The 21568-nt window shown below is 35.8% G+C and overlaps 2 protein-coding genes and 1 long non-coding RNA gene across 4 annotated transcripts; 1 reads left to right on the top strand and 2 right to left on the bottom strand.

Moving 5' to 3' along the window:
- Window positions 1–340: 340 nt before the first annotated feature.
- LOC104903880 (hypothetical protein) lies at window positions 341–2416 on the bottom strand. Of its 2 annotated transcripts, none has more exons than XM_019251945.3 (2): window positions 2218–2416; window positions 341–1533 (listed from the first exon to the last, which is right to left on the bottom strand). In XM_019251945.3, the coding sequence occupies exon 2, from the start codon at window positions 1482–1484 to the stop codon at window positions 591–593; it is 894 nt and encodes a 297-aa protein (XP_019107490.1). In that variant the 5' UTR covers window positions 1485–1533; window positions 2218–2416; the 3' UTR covers window positions 341–590. The 2 variants fall into 2 exon arrangements, with proteins under 2 accessions (XP_019107490.1, XP_010690311.1); XM_010692009.4 differs by having other exon boundaries at window positions 2223–2415.
- Window positions 2417–5614: 3198 nt separating this feature from the next.
- On the top strand, window positions 5615–10472 carry LOC109136042 (uncharacterized). The gene is made up of 4 exons (XR_008967611.1): window positions 5615–5671; window positions 7358–7399; window positions 7606–9525; window positions 9922–10472. It is a non-coding gene; the product is annotated as an uncharacterized LOC109136042 (long non-coding RNA).
- Window positions 10473–17930: 7458 nt separating this feature from the next.
- LOC125493149 (uncharacterized) lies at window positions 17931–20830 on the bottom strand. The gene is made up of 2 exons (XM_048636149.2): window positions 20280–20830; window positions 17931–19601 (listed from the first exon to the last, which is right to left on the bottom strand). Exon 2 carries the CDS (start codon window positions 19599–19601, stop codon window positions 18795–18797), a length of 807 nt encoding a protein of 268 aa, XP_048492106.1. The 5' UTR covers window positions 20280–20830; the 3' UTR covers window positions 17931–18794.
- Between the last annotated feature and the right edge of the window lie 738 nt (window positions 20831–21568).

Below are 21568 nucleotides of genomic sequence, written 5' to 3'. Positions count from 1 at the left end.
ACCTACACAAGCAGCATACCTTGTAGAGTTGTACGAGTATAACATTTCTCTCCTACATTTAGTATATCATTCCTCTCGTACGTTTGAGCCCTCTTTGAATCACATATTTATTATTAATTATATTTAATTCATTCTTTGTTACTGTGGTTGGCTGGATTCATTTGGGATAATTAATTAATTATTTCTACTTTTACATCTTGCTTGTAAACCTAACGATTCCATGTTTTTTTGTAATGGGCGTTTGTTAAATACATAAAACTGTTTGCTTGCCTATCATGCAATTATGCTATAGTCCATATCCCTATTATTATGATTATTTTTAAATATGCACCCTTTGAAATATAGGGGAATGTTAACGAATTAGTTATAAAAATAAAAAAATGTACAAGATAATTGCCCAAACCCGATAACCCGACCGTTCTAATCTTGATCACCTCTAAACCATGGAGTGAAATAACAGATGAACACATCTTACTTAATCAACGACACATCTTACATCTTACATAATACCCCAGACACCAGAAAATTGCAGCACCGCACCGAATCTGGTGCTTTGGAACACGAAATCAACCAAAAGCGTCCATCTATCGTTAATCAATGGAACCAAAAGCATCCCAATCAACGAATAAAACCATTGAACCACCACCATGGTTTAACTTGAATATGTGGGAGCCATAATATTGGCTTGCTTGAAAATAGACTGGATGATTCTTAATTTGTTCCTTGAAACCATTTGAATGGATAAGCTCAAGGTTAACTTCAATGGCAATGGAAGTAGTGCGCGGCACAACTACATGAGATCTTAACAAAGGGATGGATTCCCCGTACTTGACTTGCACCTTATCCTCCTGCTGAAAAAGCAGAAAGCTAAAATGTTGTCTAACATCATCACCAGTCAAAGAAGGGTCGTAATTATTTCCGTAGCGAGCAACAATGTTCCCATAAACATCAACATGACCACCACCATTTTCACCGCTTTTATCAACAAGTTCAAATACAAAACTAGCCAGTGCTGCCACTCTAGGTAGAGTGTAATAGATTGTCGCAGACGCTGATCTCCCTATCACTTCTAAAAATAGATATTTATCAAACACATCATCAACATTGCCCTCCTCATCCATGAGGAGAGGCAACAATGTATTATTTTTAAAGAATTCATCGCCATTTTTGTCCTTGAGATCCAGTGAAAATTCAATGCGAGGAGTTGCTGTGACAGCTTGATGTGGTGCACTCAACAACAAAGAACAACAATCTCGATCTTGGTGGTCAATCGGTTGACCGTCCTCCGCTTGTCGATTGTAGTAACACAAGGTGCGTTTACCATCTTTTACAGAAAAGCTACCATACACTCCTTCACAATTGTTGCTTGCTCGTACTTTAACAGCAAACACTTCAGCAAGTTGTGTGCCAAGGGCCGCTCTCCTACCATCATTGAACACGTCCACTATATAGTCGGAATCAAATTCAAAATAGAAATCCTCCATCTTTGACAACCTTCCTTCCACTTGGTCTGCTGTAATGGCTTTCAAATAACTGCACAAGAGTAACACCATCAATTGATTTACAGTATTGTAAGGGTAATTATTGTGTTCAAACATTAGAGGACTCAAATCGATCAATATATAGGGTGCGCCATGTAGAAAATAATTATATTTATAAATTATTTTAATCTTTAATTTTTCAATTCTAATTCTATCATTTTTATTTTTAGTTTCAATCCTATAAAATTCTAAAACAGATGAAAAAAGAAGGATGGAAAAGATAAAGATTTAATCTTGATCCTAAGTAGCAGTAGCACCATAAACCATAAAAACTCCCAAAATTCAGAAAATAACTTCATAAAATCTCCTAGATATCAGAAAATAAACAAGATCCAGATGTAAAAACAATTTATTGAGCAATAATAGTCGAAATTTATCAACAAAGCAACAAAAAACTATGATGATAATTGAGTTGTGTTTCAGAAATTAGGGAAATCTGGAATAGCAAATTAAAAGTAGCAACACAGGCAACCAAAGGTCGAATTCGAAATTGTATCAATAATAATTTACAGGAAATTATGAGTGATAAACCTGCTTTTTCTTATTATTTTCATGAAACCCGGATTTCTATTTGTTTAGGAAATTAATGCAGCAATTCAGCATAACATAACATGAAGCAATCAAATCAAACCAATGTTCCTAAGTTTGATTGATTTATATGGGGGTTTCAGTATACCTCACCAGATAATTTGGAGCGAATTGAAAGACCTCGTAAAGCCCCGCACCACGCCGCCGCCTCTCACCGTCCGCTCAAGTTCCAAACCCTAGTGTTAGTAGTAGTGGTAACGGATCAGAGGGAGAGAGAGTTTTTTTTTTCTCCTTCCATACCTATTAGGGGGTGTTTGGTTCACTAGTTTTAGGTATGAGGTATGGGTTTGGAATGAACAAAACCCATACCTAGTGTTTGTTTAATTTATTTCTAAATTTTAAACTCATACCTCAAACCCATAAGGTATGGGGTTTAGAAACCCGTGGGGGGAGGTGGGTATGGCTCATACCTTACCTCTAGGTATCAAATAAAAGAAGATCTTTCATTCCTAAATGAAACCAAACACAAGGTATTAAGTATCAAGTTCCAAACCCATACCACTTTGATTTCATTCCTGATTCCAAACCCATACCATTTTATGAACCAAACACCCCCTAAAAAGTGGGAAGGTGTGTTATTGTAGTTTAGTAACAGTGTGCGGACGATTTTGCCCCTACAACTTTATTGAAATTACAGCTATACCTTTCCTTCTATTTTTCGGGTTATCCAACTTTTCCTCCCTTCCCGCCTTTCCTTCTTCCAGCTTTTCCACTTTCTCTGTCTTTCGCTATTCTCGCTCCTATTTCTCTCCCCTTCATGATTCTCAGCACCTCCATGATCGTTTTCTTCGCTTACCTCCACTGCTCTACAAAATCTAACTTTCTCGGCATCAATTTCGTCACCGTTGCTTGCGTTTTCTCTCTCCTCTGTAACTTTGTTCTAATTTTCCACTTTCGAGGTAACATCATCAACATCGATTTCTAGGGTTTTGGCATTGATTTCTTCAAAATCGTTCGTATTTTCTCTTTCATCTGCAACTTTTTTCGGATTATCAACACGCATTTCGCAAGAATTGCTAATTCCTTCATATCCATACCTATTAAAAGTGGGAAGTTGTGTTACTGTAGCTTAGTAACAATGTGCGGACGGTTTTGCCCCTGCAACTTTATTGAAATTACAGTCATACCCTTCCTTCTATTTTTCGGGTTATCCAGCTTTTCCTCCCTTCCCGCCTTTCCTTCTTCCAGCTTTTCCACTTTCTCTGTCTTTCGCTATTCTCGCTCCCATTTCTCTCCCCTTCATGATTCTCAGCACCTCCATGATCGTTTTCTTCACTTACCTCCATTGCTCCACAAAATCTAACTTTCTCGACATCAATTTCGTCACCGTTGCTTGCGCTTTCTCTCTCCTCTGTAACTTTGTTCTAATTTTCCACTTTCGAGGTAACATCATCAACATCGATTTCTAGGGTTTTGGCACTGATTTCTTCAAAATCAATCGTATTTTCTCTTTCATCTGCAACTTTCTTCGGATTATCAACATGCATTTCGCAAGAATTTCCAGATTGTTGGTCATCATATGTGGAACATGCCTAACATTCTTCAAAGTATAGGAAATATCATCATGAGTTTGAATCTTGATAGAGCCTATTCCAACTATCTTATAGACTGCACTGTTAGCCATTGAAATATTACCCCCATCTACCTGCTCATAAGTAGTAAACCACTCCATATGAGGACTCATATGATACGACGCTCTAGAATCAAGAACTCACACATCACTATATGTTTGCTCATTTGCAACTAGAGCAAGGTCATCCTCAGATTCGAATTTTCTGCTGCAACAGCAGCAGAACCAGGCCCAGATTTATTCTCCTGATGCTTCTTTTTAGGACATTCCTTCTTCCAATGCACCTTTTCCTTACAGTAGTTACAGATATCATTAGGTTTAGGACCCCCTTTAGAATTTCCAGATTTCTTTAAATTCTTTTTACCATGTCCTTTACCACCACTACTGGCCAATAACCCAGAAGACTGATTTTCTGTACTACTACCAGATGCCTTATGGCGCAATTCCCTAGTATGCAAAGATGATCTAACTTCTTCTAGGGACACAGAATCTTTACCAACAATGAAAGATTGCACAAAATTTTCATACAATATAGGTAAAGAAACAAGTAGGATTAAAGCGGCATCCTCATCCTCCATCTTCACATCAATATTACGCAATTCTAATAAAATTGTATTTAATTGATCTAGATGATCTCTAAGAGGCATACCTTCCTGCATTCGCAGACTGAACGGACGTTGCTTCAAAAGCAACTTGTTGGTTAGAAATTTTGTCATGTACAAACTCTCTAATTTCAACCACAAACCAGATGCGGTTTCCTCCTCCGCGACATCAGTGATTATGTCATCTGCCAGACACAACATAATCGTTGAATGAGCCTTCTCCTCCAGAGTTGTCATCTCAACGGTAACTGGATCTGTTGACTTCTTTGCCAACGGTGCCCACAACCCTTGTTGCTTCAGTAACGCCCGCATCTTGATCTGCCACAGACTAAAACTATTCCTCCCAGTAAATTTATCGATTTTGACATTCACCCCAAACATCTTTCTCACACAGATCGATCACCAAAGCTCTTGATACCAATTTGTTATAACGAACGTGAGAGAGAAACAAATTATAAATGCAAAAGACGATAAAATCAGACAACAGATTTACGTGGTTCACCAATTTGGCTACGTCCACGGCAGAGAGAGAATATTTTATTATGCGAGGAAAACCAAAGTACAGAGTGAAAAGAATGTTTTTCGTAGTCTAAAACCCTAATATATAAATAAACTATTTATACCCCCGATCGAGCGGATTTTACTTCCTCCAGAATTTGTTATGCATCCGGTCGGGCGAGATCGCCCGAGTCGTAGTTCGGTGTCTCGCCCGATCGGGCGACCAAGCCCGATGCCATCGGACAACCCGATCGGGCGGTAGCCCAAAACTTGCTTTGACGCATTTCTTCGAACATATTCAAGGCATAGCTTCTTATATATATATATATATATTATATATATTATATATATATATTATATATATATTATAATATATAATATATATATATATAAATAAATGGGAACAATCATATCTCTTATGAACACTGTATTGGAAGAAAGAGAGAAACATATGGTTCTCATATTTATTGTTTAAATTCATGGTTTAGGGTAACATACTCCTTCTAGGCTTCTACATCATCTTCTTCCTTACAACATCCATAACAGTAAGTAAGAGGAGAGAAAAAACAGGGTAGATATTGAAATTTGAAGATAGAGAGAGCTTTATTTTTTAGAAAAAAAGAATGACATTGGATATAGGAGGAACACAGTCATATGGTGAACCATCATACTGGGATAAGAGGTACACTCAAGAAGACTCTCCTTTATGTAGCTAACTGTGTATTTTTCTCACATTGCTAATTTAACTTGTGCCTGACTTTCCCATTCATGTGTTCTACACAAAGTTATTTTCTTAATCAATTTCAATGCAACGCAGTACAATGCTCCGGATACCATCTACTTTCGGCAAAGTTAAAAAGGACTTGTCTATGGTAATGTTAAAAGTTTTACCTTTATTTTTATTTTCTAGCATTTCTTTTGCTTACATTAATTTTACCTCCAATTTATTATTGGTCATTTATTTCGCTTGCTGCAGTTTTGTAACATATTTCTTGAAAAATATTTTGTGGGCTTGGCTTAAATTCTATTAATCTTTTCGATATTCTTGTTAAGCATAGCTTGAAATTGGGTAATTTGGGACTTAGGGTATTGTCGTTGAATTTTTATGTGAGGATGGTGAGAGCATAGAATTATTATTCTGACCCCTTTGAATTTTTCCACCATGTGCTTGATGAAAGCTCTCTATTGGTTTTAGCTACTGAGTCCATTATCTTACCTCGTTAGCTAAATCAATAGTTAGTCTTAAGATGTATAGGTGCAACTAGCACAAGAAGAAGGATGGTTTTTAATGTATATATAGGAAAACTTCTATCTAATTATAAAAAGTTAGAGAATTGGCGGAAGGAGTTATAATGATTAGTGTTACAGTGTCGTTCATGTTTGCATTCTATCATTGTATGTTATTTAGGCTCCGTTTGGTAGGGCGTAAAATATTTTCAGTGTAAAATGATTTTCATGGAAAATAATTTACAATGGAAAACACAATTCCAAAATTAGTTTTCCGTTGTTTGGTTCGATGTAATAAAAATGATGAAGTCAAAGGAAAATGAAAGGGAAAGTGAGGAGGTAGTGAGAAGAGTGTACAAGAGAGATAAGGAAAATAGTTTTCCCTTCATTTTGAAAGGAAAATGGTTTTCCATCATTGGGAGAGTAAATTTACCCCAAGGGAAAATGGTTTTACACTCTTTTGCCAACCAAACAATGTAAAAATAAAAATAGAGGAAAACAGTTTTCCGGGAAAACGTTTTACGCCCTACCAAACGGAGCCTTAATTGCCCGAGAGTATCATATGCTACAATGAAAAAGACATAGTCTTTGCTGCATGCATCTCATCTTATGTGTTTCATTCTTATGATTTATGATACTTTTTTTGTTTATTGCCAAGTTAAATGGTGATGGGATCTCATTTTTGTCTTTGTGATGTTTTTGAAGGATTTATGTCCTCGACTTAAATGCAATTACTAATATATAATGGATCGTATTATAGAGATAATAAGTTCGTTATATTGGGTCGTCTATACGTCTTGCTAGAGAAAGCTATAGAACTTCAGATTAGTAAATAAATAAACCCGAAGCCCAATGTAACGGATCCTACAAGGTCACACATTAAACTTGGATCAACAAAAGAAACCTAGAGCCCAAGAGGGCCCTAGGGTGGCCGGCCAAGAGAGGAGAAAAGGAGAGAATCTGACCTAAATACTTTTATATATTTGGTTAGGCAGAAAAGAAAACAGTCAGTTTTATTCTCTTATTATTTTCTCTCCTATTCTCTCTCTTAAAAAGTCACGTAATACTCCTCAAACAAGAAAGAAGTTTTCTTCCTTTCCAACTAGCATTGGTGGAGTGTTGATCCGGGTTGGTGGACTAAGTAGAGGAATCACATCTGAGATTCTCAATCCGGGTTATTCAAGCTTTGTGGAAATCACGCTACAAAGGTTATTTCTAAACTTGTATGTGATCCTTAATTGTATATGCATGTGATCCTGATTTAAGTGCTTATGAATTTGATTCATGAAATTCCGCTTTATAGTACTTATATATTCCTACCGTTTTTGCAGGCATTCCCTTATATGCACATTGGAAACAAGGAGTTCCATTGGGTATGATTTCACCTTTTATGTCTTTTTTATGTGAGGAGATTGAATTGTTACTTGCATTCCTAGACGTGATAAGGCTATACATGTCATACTTGGCTGCATCATCGTATTGTAAGCGCTTGTGATTTTGTTCTTAGATTCTTATCTCAATAGGATGCAAATTGAATTTTATGCTGCTAATCTTTACTGGCTTCTTTTTCTTGCTGCAGTGTTCATTTGGTAGAGCTGAAAGGTACAGGAGAATTATTTGCAATGAAAGCAATGGATAAAGATGTGATGTTGAATCGTAATAAGGTTTATTAATTTAAGAAACATGCCTGTTTTGCTTACTCTCTTTTCTTCTTTTCTTCTATCTTGTTTCATTTTCTATAAAAACAAATTAATATCTTGTGTTGAGATAACTTGGCTGCAAGTTATCTATTTCTTGTTACTCTGACGTTGTTGCAAACCTATTGGGCTTTCCTTCGAAAATTTGGTTTCTATTGCTTGATAGGTTTTGTCTTGTTCCTACCCTTTCATGTTGCAGTTTTCGCTTTGTTATAGATTAGACTTTGATATTTCATCCGTTCATTCTCACTCTCTGTGTTTTTCTGTCTTATGTCTAAAATCTGTACATACTTGAATTTGAAATCTCACATATGTGATAAGTATCACAAGGCGGGGTATTTCATCTCCCAAAATGTTGCTTGTATTTTAAGACTTTAAAGATGATGTTTGGTTTTTCCTAATCTTGTGGGCATTCAACATTGCATGTTGTTAATCACTTAGGCCTCGTTCTTGGATTTGAGAGACATGAACTTTATATTTTATGTTACTTAAGTGTAGCCTCTCTAGTAAGTTGCACCTTATGAAACTTAATATGTGATACCTCATCTCTTTAATGAAGTTGGGAAACCTTCACAAATCCTACGTTACTCCGACACCCTATTCAACCTCGCGTGTCGCGTGTCGACTCGACATGACGCGCGACACGCCTGGAAATGGGCGTCGATACTCGTATCGGAAAAGTGTCGGAAATTGGACACCCATTTGACAAAACTAAGAAAGAAACACAGAGAAAAGGGTGAAAAATTACCTACTTTGTTGAAATTGTAAACCCTAGATCTGCTAATTGAGGTCGAATTACACGAAATTTTCTCATAATTTGTTAGGGCTTTTACTCAGAAGATCAAGTCGTGATGGGCTAATCAAAGAAGAACGTTTCGCACTTTGCACTTTCGCAGGCTGCCATTGTTGCACAGTGAGAACTGAGAAGAGAAAGAAGAACGAAGGGTGGTAGAGAAAAAAGAGACTGAAAATTGAAATAAAATACTCACGTGGATTGTTAGCTTTATACCACCCCTCTTTCTTTTCTTTTCTTTTTTTTTACTTTTTTACTGCCTTTACTATTCCCTTTTGACTTTTCAACACTTTTGACTTTTCAACTCTTTTGACTTTTCAACTTCCAATATATTTTTTTCTTTTTTCAAATCAAAGACCAAGTAAACACATTATAGTACTAGTTCTTTTCTTTATAATTTTCTAAATATATTAGTATTGATTTTATTTTTATTAAAATAAAGTTTCGGAAATTTTTTCCGACACTTTCAATCATTGACGTGTCTAGAATATTGGTCAAGACACTCTATTGACCGTGTCGGAGTATCGGCCTAATTTTCGGAGTAGGGTGTCGGATCCTCCGACCCCTACTTGGATACGACACCCGTATCCGTGTCGGAGTAACATAGCACAAATCACAATAGCTGGTAGGAAACAGGTCAGATTTTGGATGTCTTTGTCCAGAATAGCTTTGGGCCAACATCTTATTATGTGGAGTGGTGGAAGCATTAAGGTTTCCACATCTTTAAGAGTCTGTTTCTTTGTGCAGTGTGCAAGCTGCATATTGGAGTTGGTAGTATGGTTTAGACATGTATGAAGTCTTAGTTCTAATCAGCATCATGGTCCGCGTCTTTATGTTTCCTTATTGAACTTTCAGAGACTCCAAATTGTTGGCAGATGTGTGTGTGTGCGCGTATGTGATACATCTTTGCTTGAATCTGTCCAGGAGGAGACAAAATCATGGAAAAAGTTGATCACCATCGCGGTTTCAGGATCAACTAGGATGGTATCAAACCATCTGTTGTTTAAAAGTGAGTAATTTTCCCTCTCAGTGCACCCGTCCCACCATAGCTTTCTAGATTCATAAGTATGTGCAGCGTGGGGTAATCCAAAAGTCAATTGGTGCTTCATACAACAATGATTTTGTTAATGACTATGATGGACAAATTAAACCTTTGAACTTGAGCACATATGAGATGATCTCCTCTTTGCTATGATCTCAAATGTCCAGTTTTACTGTCTTCTTTAAATAGATACATATTTACACTATCATCTTTCTCTGGATTTCATAGGCTTATAGATCATCGGATAAATTCCACACACCGGCATTATCATTGTAAGAAGTACAACATGCTGCAAGCTGCCAAGCTTGAAACCTTTCTCTTTGTTAGTATATTCTGATCACCACCCCGTTTGATTCCCTGCAGCAATGTGGACAAACTTCGAGGCTTTATCAAGCACGTGTATGTGGGTAGGAGATACAGTGGTGAAGAAGGCAGCAGACAGACCTCCATGCAGAAAATTGGTTAGATGCTCTAAATTGTATACTTCTTAGGGTGACAAAGGAGAACTAAATGAAAATAGGAGATCGGATGCATATCAGAGTGGCTGTCTAAGCCCACCACTTTTTCTTAATTTGCGTACGTATTCATACTTGATTTAAACGCTCCATTGATCTATTTCCTAGCCTATTTACATCCTCTTGCTAGGCCTTCACCAGCATCCGTGAACTAATGGCAACAAGCTTCTTGATACAAATCATAGCAACTGCATCAATTTCCAGAAATAGGGTGCTGCAGTGGAGCCTAATATCCATCTTACGGGAATAGGCTACATCTCTGTTTTAAAAAGACTTCAAAGACACGTGGGAGCCCTACAAGTTAACAAGTTCTAAATCAAAGTTGTTAACTTAACTATTAGAATTACGCTTCATTTCACTTTTTAATGTATTATGTTTCTAAATGAATTTATCGTGTAAATAAACCATGTTTGCACACCAAACTTCAACAATTTGCCTAATGCAACTAACACAACAAGCGTACCTACCACTTGGTTGGAATACGTGAAAAATGAACATCTTACTAATTAAGACTAACGGACTACGGATATCACAATTATACTATTTTGGGACGTCATAGTTTGGGGAAGTAGTAAACATATAACATATAAACATATAAACTATGGCTCAGAATAGCTCTTATAGATCTGTGGAAAATTACTAAACATATAAACTATGGTTTTGGAAAGTCAGTTATGAAGGGTTTGAAATCATTTGCTTGGGTCATCACACTATGGTCTTCAAAGAAAAGTCTTCTCAAAATCTTCACCCCAATTATTTTACTAAAACAAGTCTAATTTTTATGTCATGGTTCAAGTGGAATACCATTTTTCTTCTGCAGTTCCTTCTCTTCAAATTGAGAGAGGATACTCTCCTTGTTATTTGAACAAAGGATGCATTTTTGGGTTATCTAACCAAATTAATGTTGAAGTATCCTAAGTTGAAAAGATTTATTTTATACACTATATGCACTTTCTCTTATATATTTCATTTAAAGTACATTACATTTAACAGGTGACCTTTTTTGGGTGCTTTATAGGTTTCTTGACATAAAATGGTCTCTATTGTGTTAGTTTTGGTATTTATCAAGAAGATATAAATTATCTTCTATGCTACGGAATGTTCTTTGGATATCGTCCTCGATAGTCTATTCTGTATAAGTTTATGAAACACTGACATCAATTTAATTTATCAAGTCCGTCATTTTTGCACTCCTACAATTAGTCACCTCTATTATTTGTTTCATAAATGGCTAATTGTTCTCATGTCAAATCAGACTTTTGGTGATGCATTGAGTGGATTGCTACTGGTGTTCAAATTGCAGGCAATTGGTTATTCAGGTGAGGAATTTGAGGGACGGAGTGTAAGACTATCAAGGAAAGAAAAAGTTGGGGAAAGATGGGATCGAAAGCCATCGATGGTTTATGAGAGCAAGCTAACTGTCCTAATTGTTCAATAGTCAAGTAGTATTTTATTTTTTTCTTTTTTGTTGTTGTTCAATATTCTATTCTTTCATCATCGAGTGTTAATCAAATTTTCAGAGTAATGACATTGACGGGTAATAATTCAAGAACGAGGGATGGGGAATTGTTAAAAAATAATGGTGGTGGAAGATTGGAGCATTGTAGTCATTCGGTCATTGTACTATGTTAGCGTTATGTAAATATCTATAACCCTGTAATTTTCAAACAAATATGAATATAATGTTGAGTATTACCTTTAACTTGCTGATTATAATTGATTGATTTTTTCAATTCAAATTGATACACAGATTATACTAGACTTGCAGAAACGCAGATAGCTATAACAAGATCAAGCCCAATAGCATTTTAGGTGTATAATTAGAGAACATAATGCAAAGCAAATCATTGTAAAATTTGAATTGTACATCAATTTAGTTGACGGCAACAAAACAAAATAATCATTGATATCAACTTGTATACGGAGTATGAAAAAGATATAGGAGTAATTCGGTCATTATTTATAACTATGACAGTCGAGCTAAGCATGACTAAAGGGACAAAGATGGTGGAAATTGAATGAAGAAAGAAGGCATGTTGCGAAAATACTAGCAACAAGGTCTTTTAGGATCGTTATATTATAAGACTTGAGAGCTAGCATATGGGGATTTGTTTCTTATAGATGGACTAGTTGTTACTTTCACGTAGGTGATGCAAATCTTCTTACAGTTCATGATTATCTAGATGTTCTTGGCATGGTTATCTACATCGAAGAACATGCGCGAACTATTGCGAGAGGATGATAGCCAGACACGTGAAAATATGGTCCGCAAAGTTAGCGTAGTTTGTCCCTTAGACTTAAGTGTTGTTTCTTATGGATAAATGCCTTTTGTTACTAGGTTAAGTCCTTGTAATATATATATATATATATATATATATATATATATATAATATATATATATATATATATATATATATATATATATATATATATATATATATATATATATATATATATATATATATATCCCCCCACACACATACACACACACACATACCAAGGCCATTTTAGAGCTAATGCAATCTACTTAGCTTATATTCTTTTCTTTTTGAAGAATACCCCGTTTATGTTCGTAACTATCAAGTTTAGATGTCTTTGTTCTCCCTATACAGATTATACTAATGCTTAACATTTAGTTATTTGCAATTATCTTTGCTACCTTGGGGGGCCGCGTGCGACAGCGCGCGGTCCAACAACTAGTTAAAAAGGATGTGGTGTGTCAATCAGGACAAGCCGGACAACCTATCCTGTATTCAATATTCCTATTTCTATTCTTGAACAAAGCTTTATTGATTTTTTTTAAATTTTTATTTATGTCACCTTTTTTTTCCCAGTTTTGTTATGCATGGCCCGTAGAAGTATGCTTAAAAATTACTCCCTCCGTTTTTTAATAGTTGTTCCACTTTCCTTTTTGGGATATTTTTAATTAGTTGTTCCATTACTCCTTTTAGCATTATTTGGGTATTAAAGTTACTAACATACCCTTACATTTAAGAGATCACATGCGTCTCATTATTACTTTTTTTAGGGGACCACATGGGTATTATTGTAAAGTATATAAGTTATTTTCTTAAACTTTGTGTCATTTTGGTGTGGAACAACTAATAAAAAACGGAGGGAGTAATAAATTCCTATCATTAATTATACTAGGGTTAAATCCAGTGCGATGCACGGATTGTTCAGTATATTATGTGTATATTCACTCATTATCAAGGTTGTTAGGATCAGGATCTACCTTGAATCGACATAGGTCGTAAGATCGGATCGATAAAACCGTAAGATTCTACGAATAGCTAAAAAATGAATTATATCTCGAATATATAATAATATATATGTCATTCAATAGGTGGACGTGTGTGTGGGTATTACGTCATTCGAAGGGTATGTAACTTTTAGGTTTCCAATTGTTGTTTGTTGCATTTCCGGCCTATTTTGGCCTTTTCGCTCCAAAATTATCTTTGAACATGATTATATGAGGCATAATATAACTAGTATGTAGATTCTTAGGCTTGCATATGTTGTTTGTTGCATTTCGGGAACGAAAAGGCCATTTCCGGCCTATTTTGGCCTTTTCGCTCCCAAAATGTACTTATGAAGTGATTTAACCCCAAATTCTCTTTGAACATAATTATATGAGGCATAATATAACTAGTATGTAGATTCTTAGGCTTGCATATGTTGTTGGTTGCATTTCGGGAACGAAAAGGCCATTTCCGGCCTATTTTGGACTTTTTGCTCCTAAAATGTACTTATCAAGTCATTTAACCCCAAATTTTGTTTGAACATGATTATATGAGATATATTATAACTAGTGTGTAGACTTTTAGGCTTGCATTTGATTTTGATTGAATTTCGGGAAGGTATATGTCATTTTTAGAAGTACTAACTACGGTAAAATGATTGAATTCTTATATATGTGTTTATTCCTTGGTTGTTTTGCAAGGTTTATGCGAATTCCACACCACGTTTGAGAAACTTCACCAAAGAAGAAATTGATGAAGTTCGGGATAAGTTGGCGTCCCACATTACCGATGATTGCATAACATGACATTTTAGCTCGAATGTATTTCTATATTCTATGTACACTTTTTACATTATAAATATATTTGAAGTTAATTATTACCTTTCTCCACTTGTCACATATTATCGTATTGCAATTTGCATTTTTTTTTGTCCAAGGGAGGTTTTGGGTGTGGGTAGGGTGGTGGGGGTGGGGTGGGCTGTGGATGGGGGTGCAGGGGTTGTGCAGGGGTGTGGCAGGGGTGGGAAGGGGTGGGCTGGGAGGGGGCAGTGGGGGTGGGCTGGGCTGTGGAGGGGTGTGCAGGGTGTGGGGGGGTGGACAGGGGTGGGGTGGGCAGGGGGTGGGCAGAGGCAGTGGGTGGGGCTGGGGGTGGGCAGGGGGTGGGTTGGGGGTGGAGTGGGCTGTGGAGGGGTGTGCAGGGGTGTGGCACAGGGGGTGGGCATGGGTGGGGAGGGCAGAGGCAGGGGGTGGGGGGTGGGTGGTGCAGGGGTGTGTGCAGGAGCAGGCTGCAGGAATAAATTCAAAAAAAAAAATATTAGAAGGGTTGCGCTAGTTTACAAAAAGCGCAACCCTTCTTCTTAGAAGGGCTGCGCTTTTTGAACTAGCGCAGCCCTTCTTACTTAGAGGGCTTCTGAAGCCAGCAGCCCTTCAAGCTTAGAAGGGATGCGCTTGTTGAAAAAGCGCAACCCTTCTAAGCTAGAAGGGCTGCGCTAGTAAAAAAGGCGCAGCCCTTCAAGCTTGGAAGGGCTGCGCTTTTTAGTAAAAGGCGCAACCCTTCTAAGCTTGAAGGGCTGCGCTTTTTGCTAAAAAGCGCAACCCTTCGTTGTGAAGGGTTGTGCTTTACTAGCGCAACCCTAAGTCCCTACTTGAAAAGTGAAGGGCTGTTATTGAAAGGGCTGCTGTCAAAAAACGCAGCCCTACAGGCCATTTTCAACGCAACCCTTCTTCATTTTTCCACTAGTGATATATATATATATATATCCCCACACACACACATACCAAGGCCATTTTAGAGCTAATGCAATCTACTTAGCTTATATTCTTTTTTCTTTTTGAAGAATACCCCGTTTATGTTCGTAACTATCAAGTTTAGATGCCTTTGTTCTCCCTATACAGATTATACTAATGCTTAACATTTAGTTATTTGCAATTATTTTTGCTACCTTGGGGGATCGCGCGCGGTCCAACAACTAGTTAAAAAAGATGTGGTGTGTCAATCGGGCAAGCCGGACAACCTATCCTGTATTCAATATTCCTATTTCTATTCTTGAACAAAGCTTTATTGATTTTTTAAAAATTATATTTATGTCACCTTTTTTTTTCCAGTTTTGTTATACATGGCGCGTAGAAGTATGCTTAAAAATTACTCCCTCCATTTTTTAATAGTTGTTCCAGTTTCCTTTTTGGGATGTTTTTAATTAGTTGTTCCATTACTCCTTTTAGCATTATTTGGGTATTAAAGTTACTAACATACCCTTACATTTAAGAGATCACACGGGTCTCATTATTACTTTTTTTAGGGGACCACATGGGTATTATTGTAAAGTAGGACATATAAGTTATTTTTCTTAAACTTTGTGTCATTTTGGTGTGGAACAACTAATAAAAAATGGAGGGAGTAATAAATTCCTATCATTAATTATACTAGGATTAAATCCAGTCGATGCACGGATTGTTCAGTATATTATGTGTATATTCACTCATTATCAAGGTTGTTAGGATCAGGATCCTACCTTGAATCGACATAGATCGTAAGATCGGATCGGTAAAATCGGATCTTGAAATCGTAAGATTCTACGTATAGCTAAAAAATGAATTATATCTCGAATATATAGTAATATATATGTCATTCAATAGACATAAATACTTAAAAACAACCACTTTTTCCCACATAAGCATAAAAACTAAGTGTAATTTCAAATTTACAAGCCAAAAATAGTTGTTAATATGTTTAATTTAAAATTGTTGTAACCAAGATTTCAGTTTTGAGACATTTCACATTATAATTGAAAACATAAATTAAAAAGAATTAAATTCATAATTTTATATTAGTACTTATGGACCGAATCGTAAAATCGTGGGATCGTATTGTGATCCTAGCACTCTAGATTGGAATCCAAGTAGAATTGGATGATCCTACAAAATTTTGGATCGTGCAATAGAATCGGATCGAAAACTCCATTTTGGATTTTAGAATCGTACGATCGAATCGAGATTTTAATAACCATGCTGATTATATTAGTATATCATAATATTTTGTATTATGATGTGAGTTTTGATATTTTGTCTAACTAATATATGTTGTATTATGAAGATTACAATTTCATATAATTTTATTCAAACCACAATTAAAGATATAATCAGGCCAACATGATTTAGAAGATCGTGCTCAAAAAATTTGTTACAAACTTAGTGGGACGGAGGGAGCAATTTTCTGCTTTTTCAGCAGGATAAGGTGCAAGTCAAGTATGGGGAATTCATCCCTTCGTTAAGATCTCGTTTAGTGGCATCAGGGCCGGGGCTAGCATATTGGAGGCCCTGTACATTTTATTGAAAATTGGCCCATATATATATAAGTGTGCATGTGTGTATCCGTATGTATATACACTTTTCTACTTAAAGTAATTTGTAAAAAAACTATCACTTTAAAAAATTATACTTGTGAAAAGTTCCAATATTATGTCTTCTACCTTTAAAAAATATATATATTATGTCTTCTAAAACATTAAAGTTAATCACATTAATTATTATAAATTAATGGTTTCACTTAAGACTTTATTTTGGAAGGTTAACTGTGTATTAATATCACCATCTTTTTTTTTTTGAGGGGATTATTATCACCACCTTGCAATATGGAAAGTGAAGTAAAAATATTATGTCTGCTAAAAAATAAAAATGAATTAATTATTGTAAATTAATGGCTTCACTTGAGTATTAATACCATTGTTTTAGAGAGCTAAGACTTTAATTGTTTTGGAGAGCTAAGTGAGTAATACCATTACCTTGGAATATGGAAAGGGAAGTAAATACTAACAAGTAACAGCTGATTATCAGCGCCTTGGGCCCTTGGAATATGTAGTGAAGTAAATGGAGTAATAAAAAAACCCTAGCCTCCCTCTTTTTCTCTCTCTCAAACCCTAGCCTCCTCCTACCCCATTTTCATCAATTAGGGGCTGCCATGGATGTTTTCATCCATGGTAAGCCCCTTAACCCTTTTTATTTTCAGTTTTTAGTTCGTTTTCCTGTTTTGTTCAATAAATTAGTCTCTCTTTATGGAATTTTCTCAAACCCTGTTATGGGGTTTTTAGTTTCTGTTTTGGAAATCTCCTTCTCCCCTATGGGAGTTGTGAGTATGGTTCTTTTGTTTTTAGGTATGAGAAATTCTTCTCATTGGTTGAAGTTTGAGACTCAACATGAAGGTATTGGAATCTCGGATGCGGTCAACCTGACTCGATCAAGATTGTTCTTCCTAAACTATATCAGAATGATAGACTTCCTCATCAATAGCTGCTTGATTCAGCAAATACAAGGGGGTTGTGCTGTATTGTTCGATCTGGTTCATTGTAGTTTCTTCGAAGACGAATTTGATTTAGTCTTGTTTAATTGTATCTTGTTTTATTTTAATACCTATTGTAGATGCCGTTTGGCCTTCAATTAATGAAATTTCTCTTTCAAAAAAAAAAAAAAAGTAAATGGAGTAATAGCTAAAAAGCTTGACAAAATACAACAAATAGTAACGGATCTTTTTCATTTATATCTTTACAACAAATAGTATATGTATGATAATTTGAGGCCCTCTAACTTACGAGGCCCTGCGCGGTCGTGCATGTGGCGCCGGCCAAGCGCCGGCCCTGAGTGGCATCTCCATTCTTTTCTTTACTCTAAACTATATGTCTAACTAATAAATATCATCTCCATTCTTCTCATTACTCTTTATTAGTTTAAGCAACAATTGAATTACTTAATCTCTTCTTCTTTAAACAGTTATAGGCTTTAAGATATTAATATTAATTAATGTTATCGATTGTTTAGTTAATTTATATATTTCCTCCATTATTAATTAGCTGCGACAATTTTGGATTCACGGGCTCCAGCTAATATTTAGAGAGGAAAAAAATATAGAGAAAGAAAAAAGGGGAGTAGAAAGTAATATAGAAGGTGAATTTCCTAAAGTAAAAATTTAATGTTTAATTCAAAAAATCCTAAATTAGAAAGTGTAACAACGTAAAAAAATTAAAAATATCAATCGCATTAATTTTCACTCGTAGAAAATATTATGTCATTATAATTTTCTATAACAAAAACGAAGACATAAAAATCAATAATTTACATCCGGATAACTTCAGCTTATATTCAATTCAGTCCAGTTCAACTCTCGATTTCCTTCTCTCGTAAAATATTACTTTCAGTTGTTTTTAGTTTAGGTTTTTTCAGCAAACGTAAACAGGCCCTAAATTCCTGAACTAAATCATACACAAACTGCGTATCAATAATCGCTGTAAGGGTGAAGAACTTTTGCTGTGATTCAGTTCTCACATCCAGTATTTGTATCCATACAAGGATGGATACAGCGAAAAGAACAACGCCAAGGTTTACTGCCGTAGAACATAGAGAGTACATACTAATACTTGCTTTGTATGATATTAAAAGCCATAGAGCCATTGTCCAAGGTTCAAGCTTTATGGAGAGACATACTTAGCTTATCTCAGCTGAATGGGGTCATCACACCAGCTTATGTTGACTTGTATCCCGCCAATTCTTTTGGATGATTTACCAGATGTTTGACCGTAGAAAGACACTCTGCCATTTGCAACTTCGGATTTGGTTGTTGAATCAAACAATTCTGCTTCGATTATAAGTTTCCAATCCATGGGGACAGCCACTGCAAGCCTTGATAGTTGAATCTTGTTACCGTCTTCTGGCACTTTAGGCTTTTGTGCTGAAGCATAAAACAAAGTTGATCTAAAATATTTCTTCTGATATGAATTATCATATTTAAGATCAGGGTAAGCTCGAATGTGTCCGTAATATGCTGCTGAAGAACTACTAGATTCAACAAGGGAAACAACTTCCACAGTAGCTTGTACTGCCTTCTTAAACCAGATAAAATGCATGACTGCATATCCATGCTTTCCGGGGATAACAGCAGACATCAGCTCATTATGATACCTTCCAGCAGTTAAAATAGAAGTTGAATAAAACCCACGGCCATATACAAGCTTTCGATTGTTATCCCTGAGAGCAAGTTTGACGCACCATCCTCCATTACCATCTATACAACGATGTGCGCCAGTCAAATGCAAGGTACCATCTGGGAGGATGGAATCAAAACCACCTTCACCTTCACCTTCACCTTCACCTTCCTGTGGCAGTTTCAGCTTGTAGAATTGAAGCCAAGAAAGGTCATGTGCCAAAACAACGCCATCAACTTCGGCATCTCTTATATCAGCGAGATCATTATCACCACCTTGGAGGCGAATAGAGAACAACTCCACCAATTCAGTCATCTTTCCAGCATGACAGCATCACATCGATTGCCAGTACAAGAAGTAAGAGTTGTAAATAACCAGATTGGATTGCATTGCATTGCGTTACATGATAAATGAAAAGACTAAAACTTTTTATGATTCATACATCCCTTCACCCCTGACCATCTTAGCCTAGATCACTAAGGCCACAATTACCACAACTGATACTTGCATACATACATACATACATACATGCCCCATCCCTAACTAATATACTCCCTCCAATTCAAAAGAATTCTAGGACCTTTCCATTTTGTTATGTTTTTGAGAGTTCTACCCATTTCGAATCTTTTCGCAAATAAACATCTATTTAAACAATAAACATTGAGCCCCTCACACAATTTTACAATGGTCCTTGATTTTTTCCATTCTTAATCAAAATTTACCATTAGTAAGTCAAAGAAATATTTAATTATTGAAAGATTATCGAGTACATTTTAAATGCTTTATTAAGTTGCCGGAACATTGAAAAGTAGGACTGTAACATGAAATTTTTAAGTTTACAAGCAAGCAAGATGTAAACTAGTAAATTAAGAGAAAGTAATTTGGAAAAGGCCTTACAAAGGAAGGAACAGGAACTAGAACAGAAACAGGAACAATAATAACCAAGAAAGAATGAATAAATTATACTAGTAGTAAAATTGATGAATTACTTACGAGTAAATCAATCTGTGTGTGTGATGTGATTCAAGTCAAGAGGGCGGTGGCAGCACAGAGGCGACGAGGCGGCGTTGGTAGTCAACCGGATCTGAGTGGTGAAGGATGAGGAAGAGGAAGAGGAAGAGGAAGAGGAGAGAGAAACTGATACGGAACGGAGGAGAGTATTTAATAATTAATAATGATTTCGGCCCTGTGAAAAGCCCAACACCAATTGGTATTAACTAGTATTAAGTATTGGTATTGGGATTGGATTACCGCCTCTAATCCAACCACCAAGTGAGGATGTGGTGATGGTGAGGATCGATGAGAGAGAGAGAGGGAGATGGGGTTTGAATGTTTGATGAATGCCACTGACGATGCTGCTTGATGAATAAAACTATGAAAGTGAGATGATACTGATGAATGTTGGTTTGTATGGGTGGATGAGACATGCATGGGTAGCTTGACGTGCCAATATTTACACTATTCCATCTATGCCATATAAACCTTTCCCAGTGTATACTATAATGTATGTGTAGTTTTTATTAATTAGGATAAGTCCCATATTATCTTCACCTACTCAAATACACATAAACTTTTCATATATGGATTTTATATGGGATCCATATTATAATACATATAATCGCAGTCTGAAACATATAAAATTTAACCTATTATTTTGAATAATATAATAATAAATTAAAAATTTAAACGATTGAGTACTCACCGAACTATTCGTATTATTATCTATTAACGCGACCTCCATAGTTGCAGCGACTAAAAATTTGCTTTGGGATGAGTAATAATCGTGAAATTTAACTTATAGTAAACAATATAAACGATAAGTTTCTTTACAAATCTATATCGTGTAGCTTATCATCTGAATAGATAATTTAGTGTTTGTTGAGTTGAAGTATTTTGATCTCAACTAAAAAGATAAGAAGAAAAATAGGATAAATGATTTTTTTTTTTTTGTGAATCTTCCTTCCACTCCATGTGAAATTGCCGAAATCTTAGTATAATATGTGGAAGAACATGGATACCAATATACCATGCAAGCTGTGAGAGAAGACTGATAACTTGACATACCCAGATACCCTCCAATATGTAAAACGAAACTTGGCCCCCAAGTAGTCAGCATGAGATTGATCCTTGACAGTAACCTACATTCGCACATCATGTTGTTTTTTTTAATTATCTAAACAAAATTATAATTAACCATGGTTAAGTTAAATATAATTTTAGATGCTGTATTTAGCCTTTTTTTTTGCTGTATATAGTACTTGTGTTTGGTTATGTTTAGATTA

Source organism: Beta vulgaris, chromosome 9, assembly GCF_026745355.1.
Source record: "Beta vulgaris subsp. vulgaris cultivar EL10 chromosome 9, EL10.2, whole genome shotgun sequence".
NCBI lineage: Eukaryota > Viridiplantae > Streptophyta > Magnoliopsida > Caryophyllales > Amaranthaceae > Beta > Beta vulgaris.
This window is presented reverse-complemented; position numbering and strand designations above follow the sequence as displayed.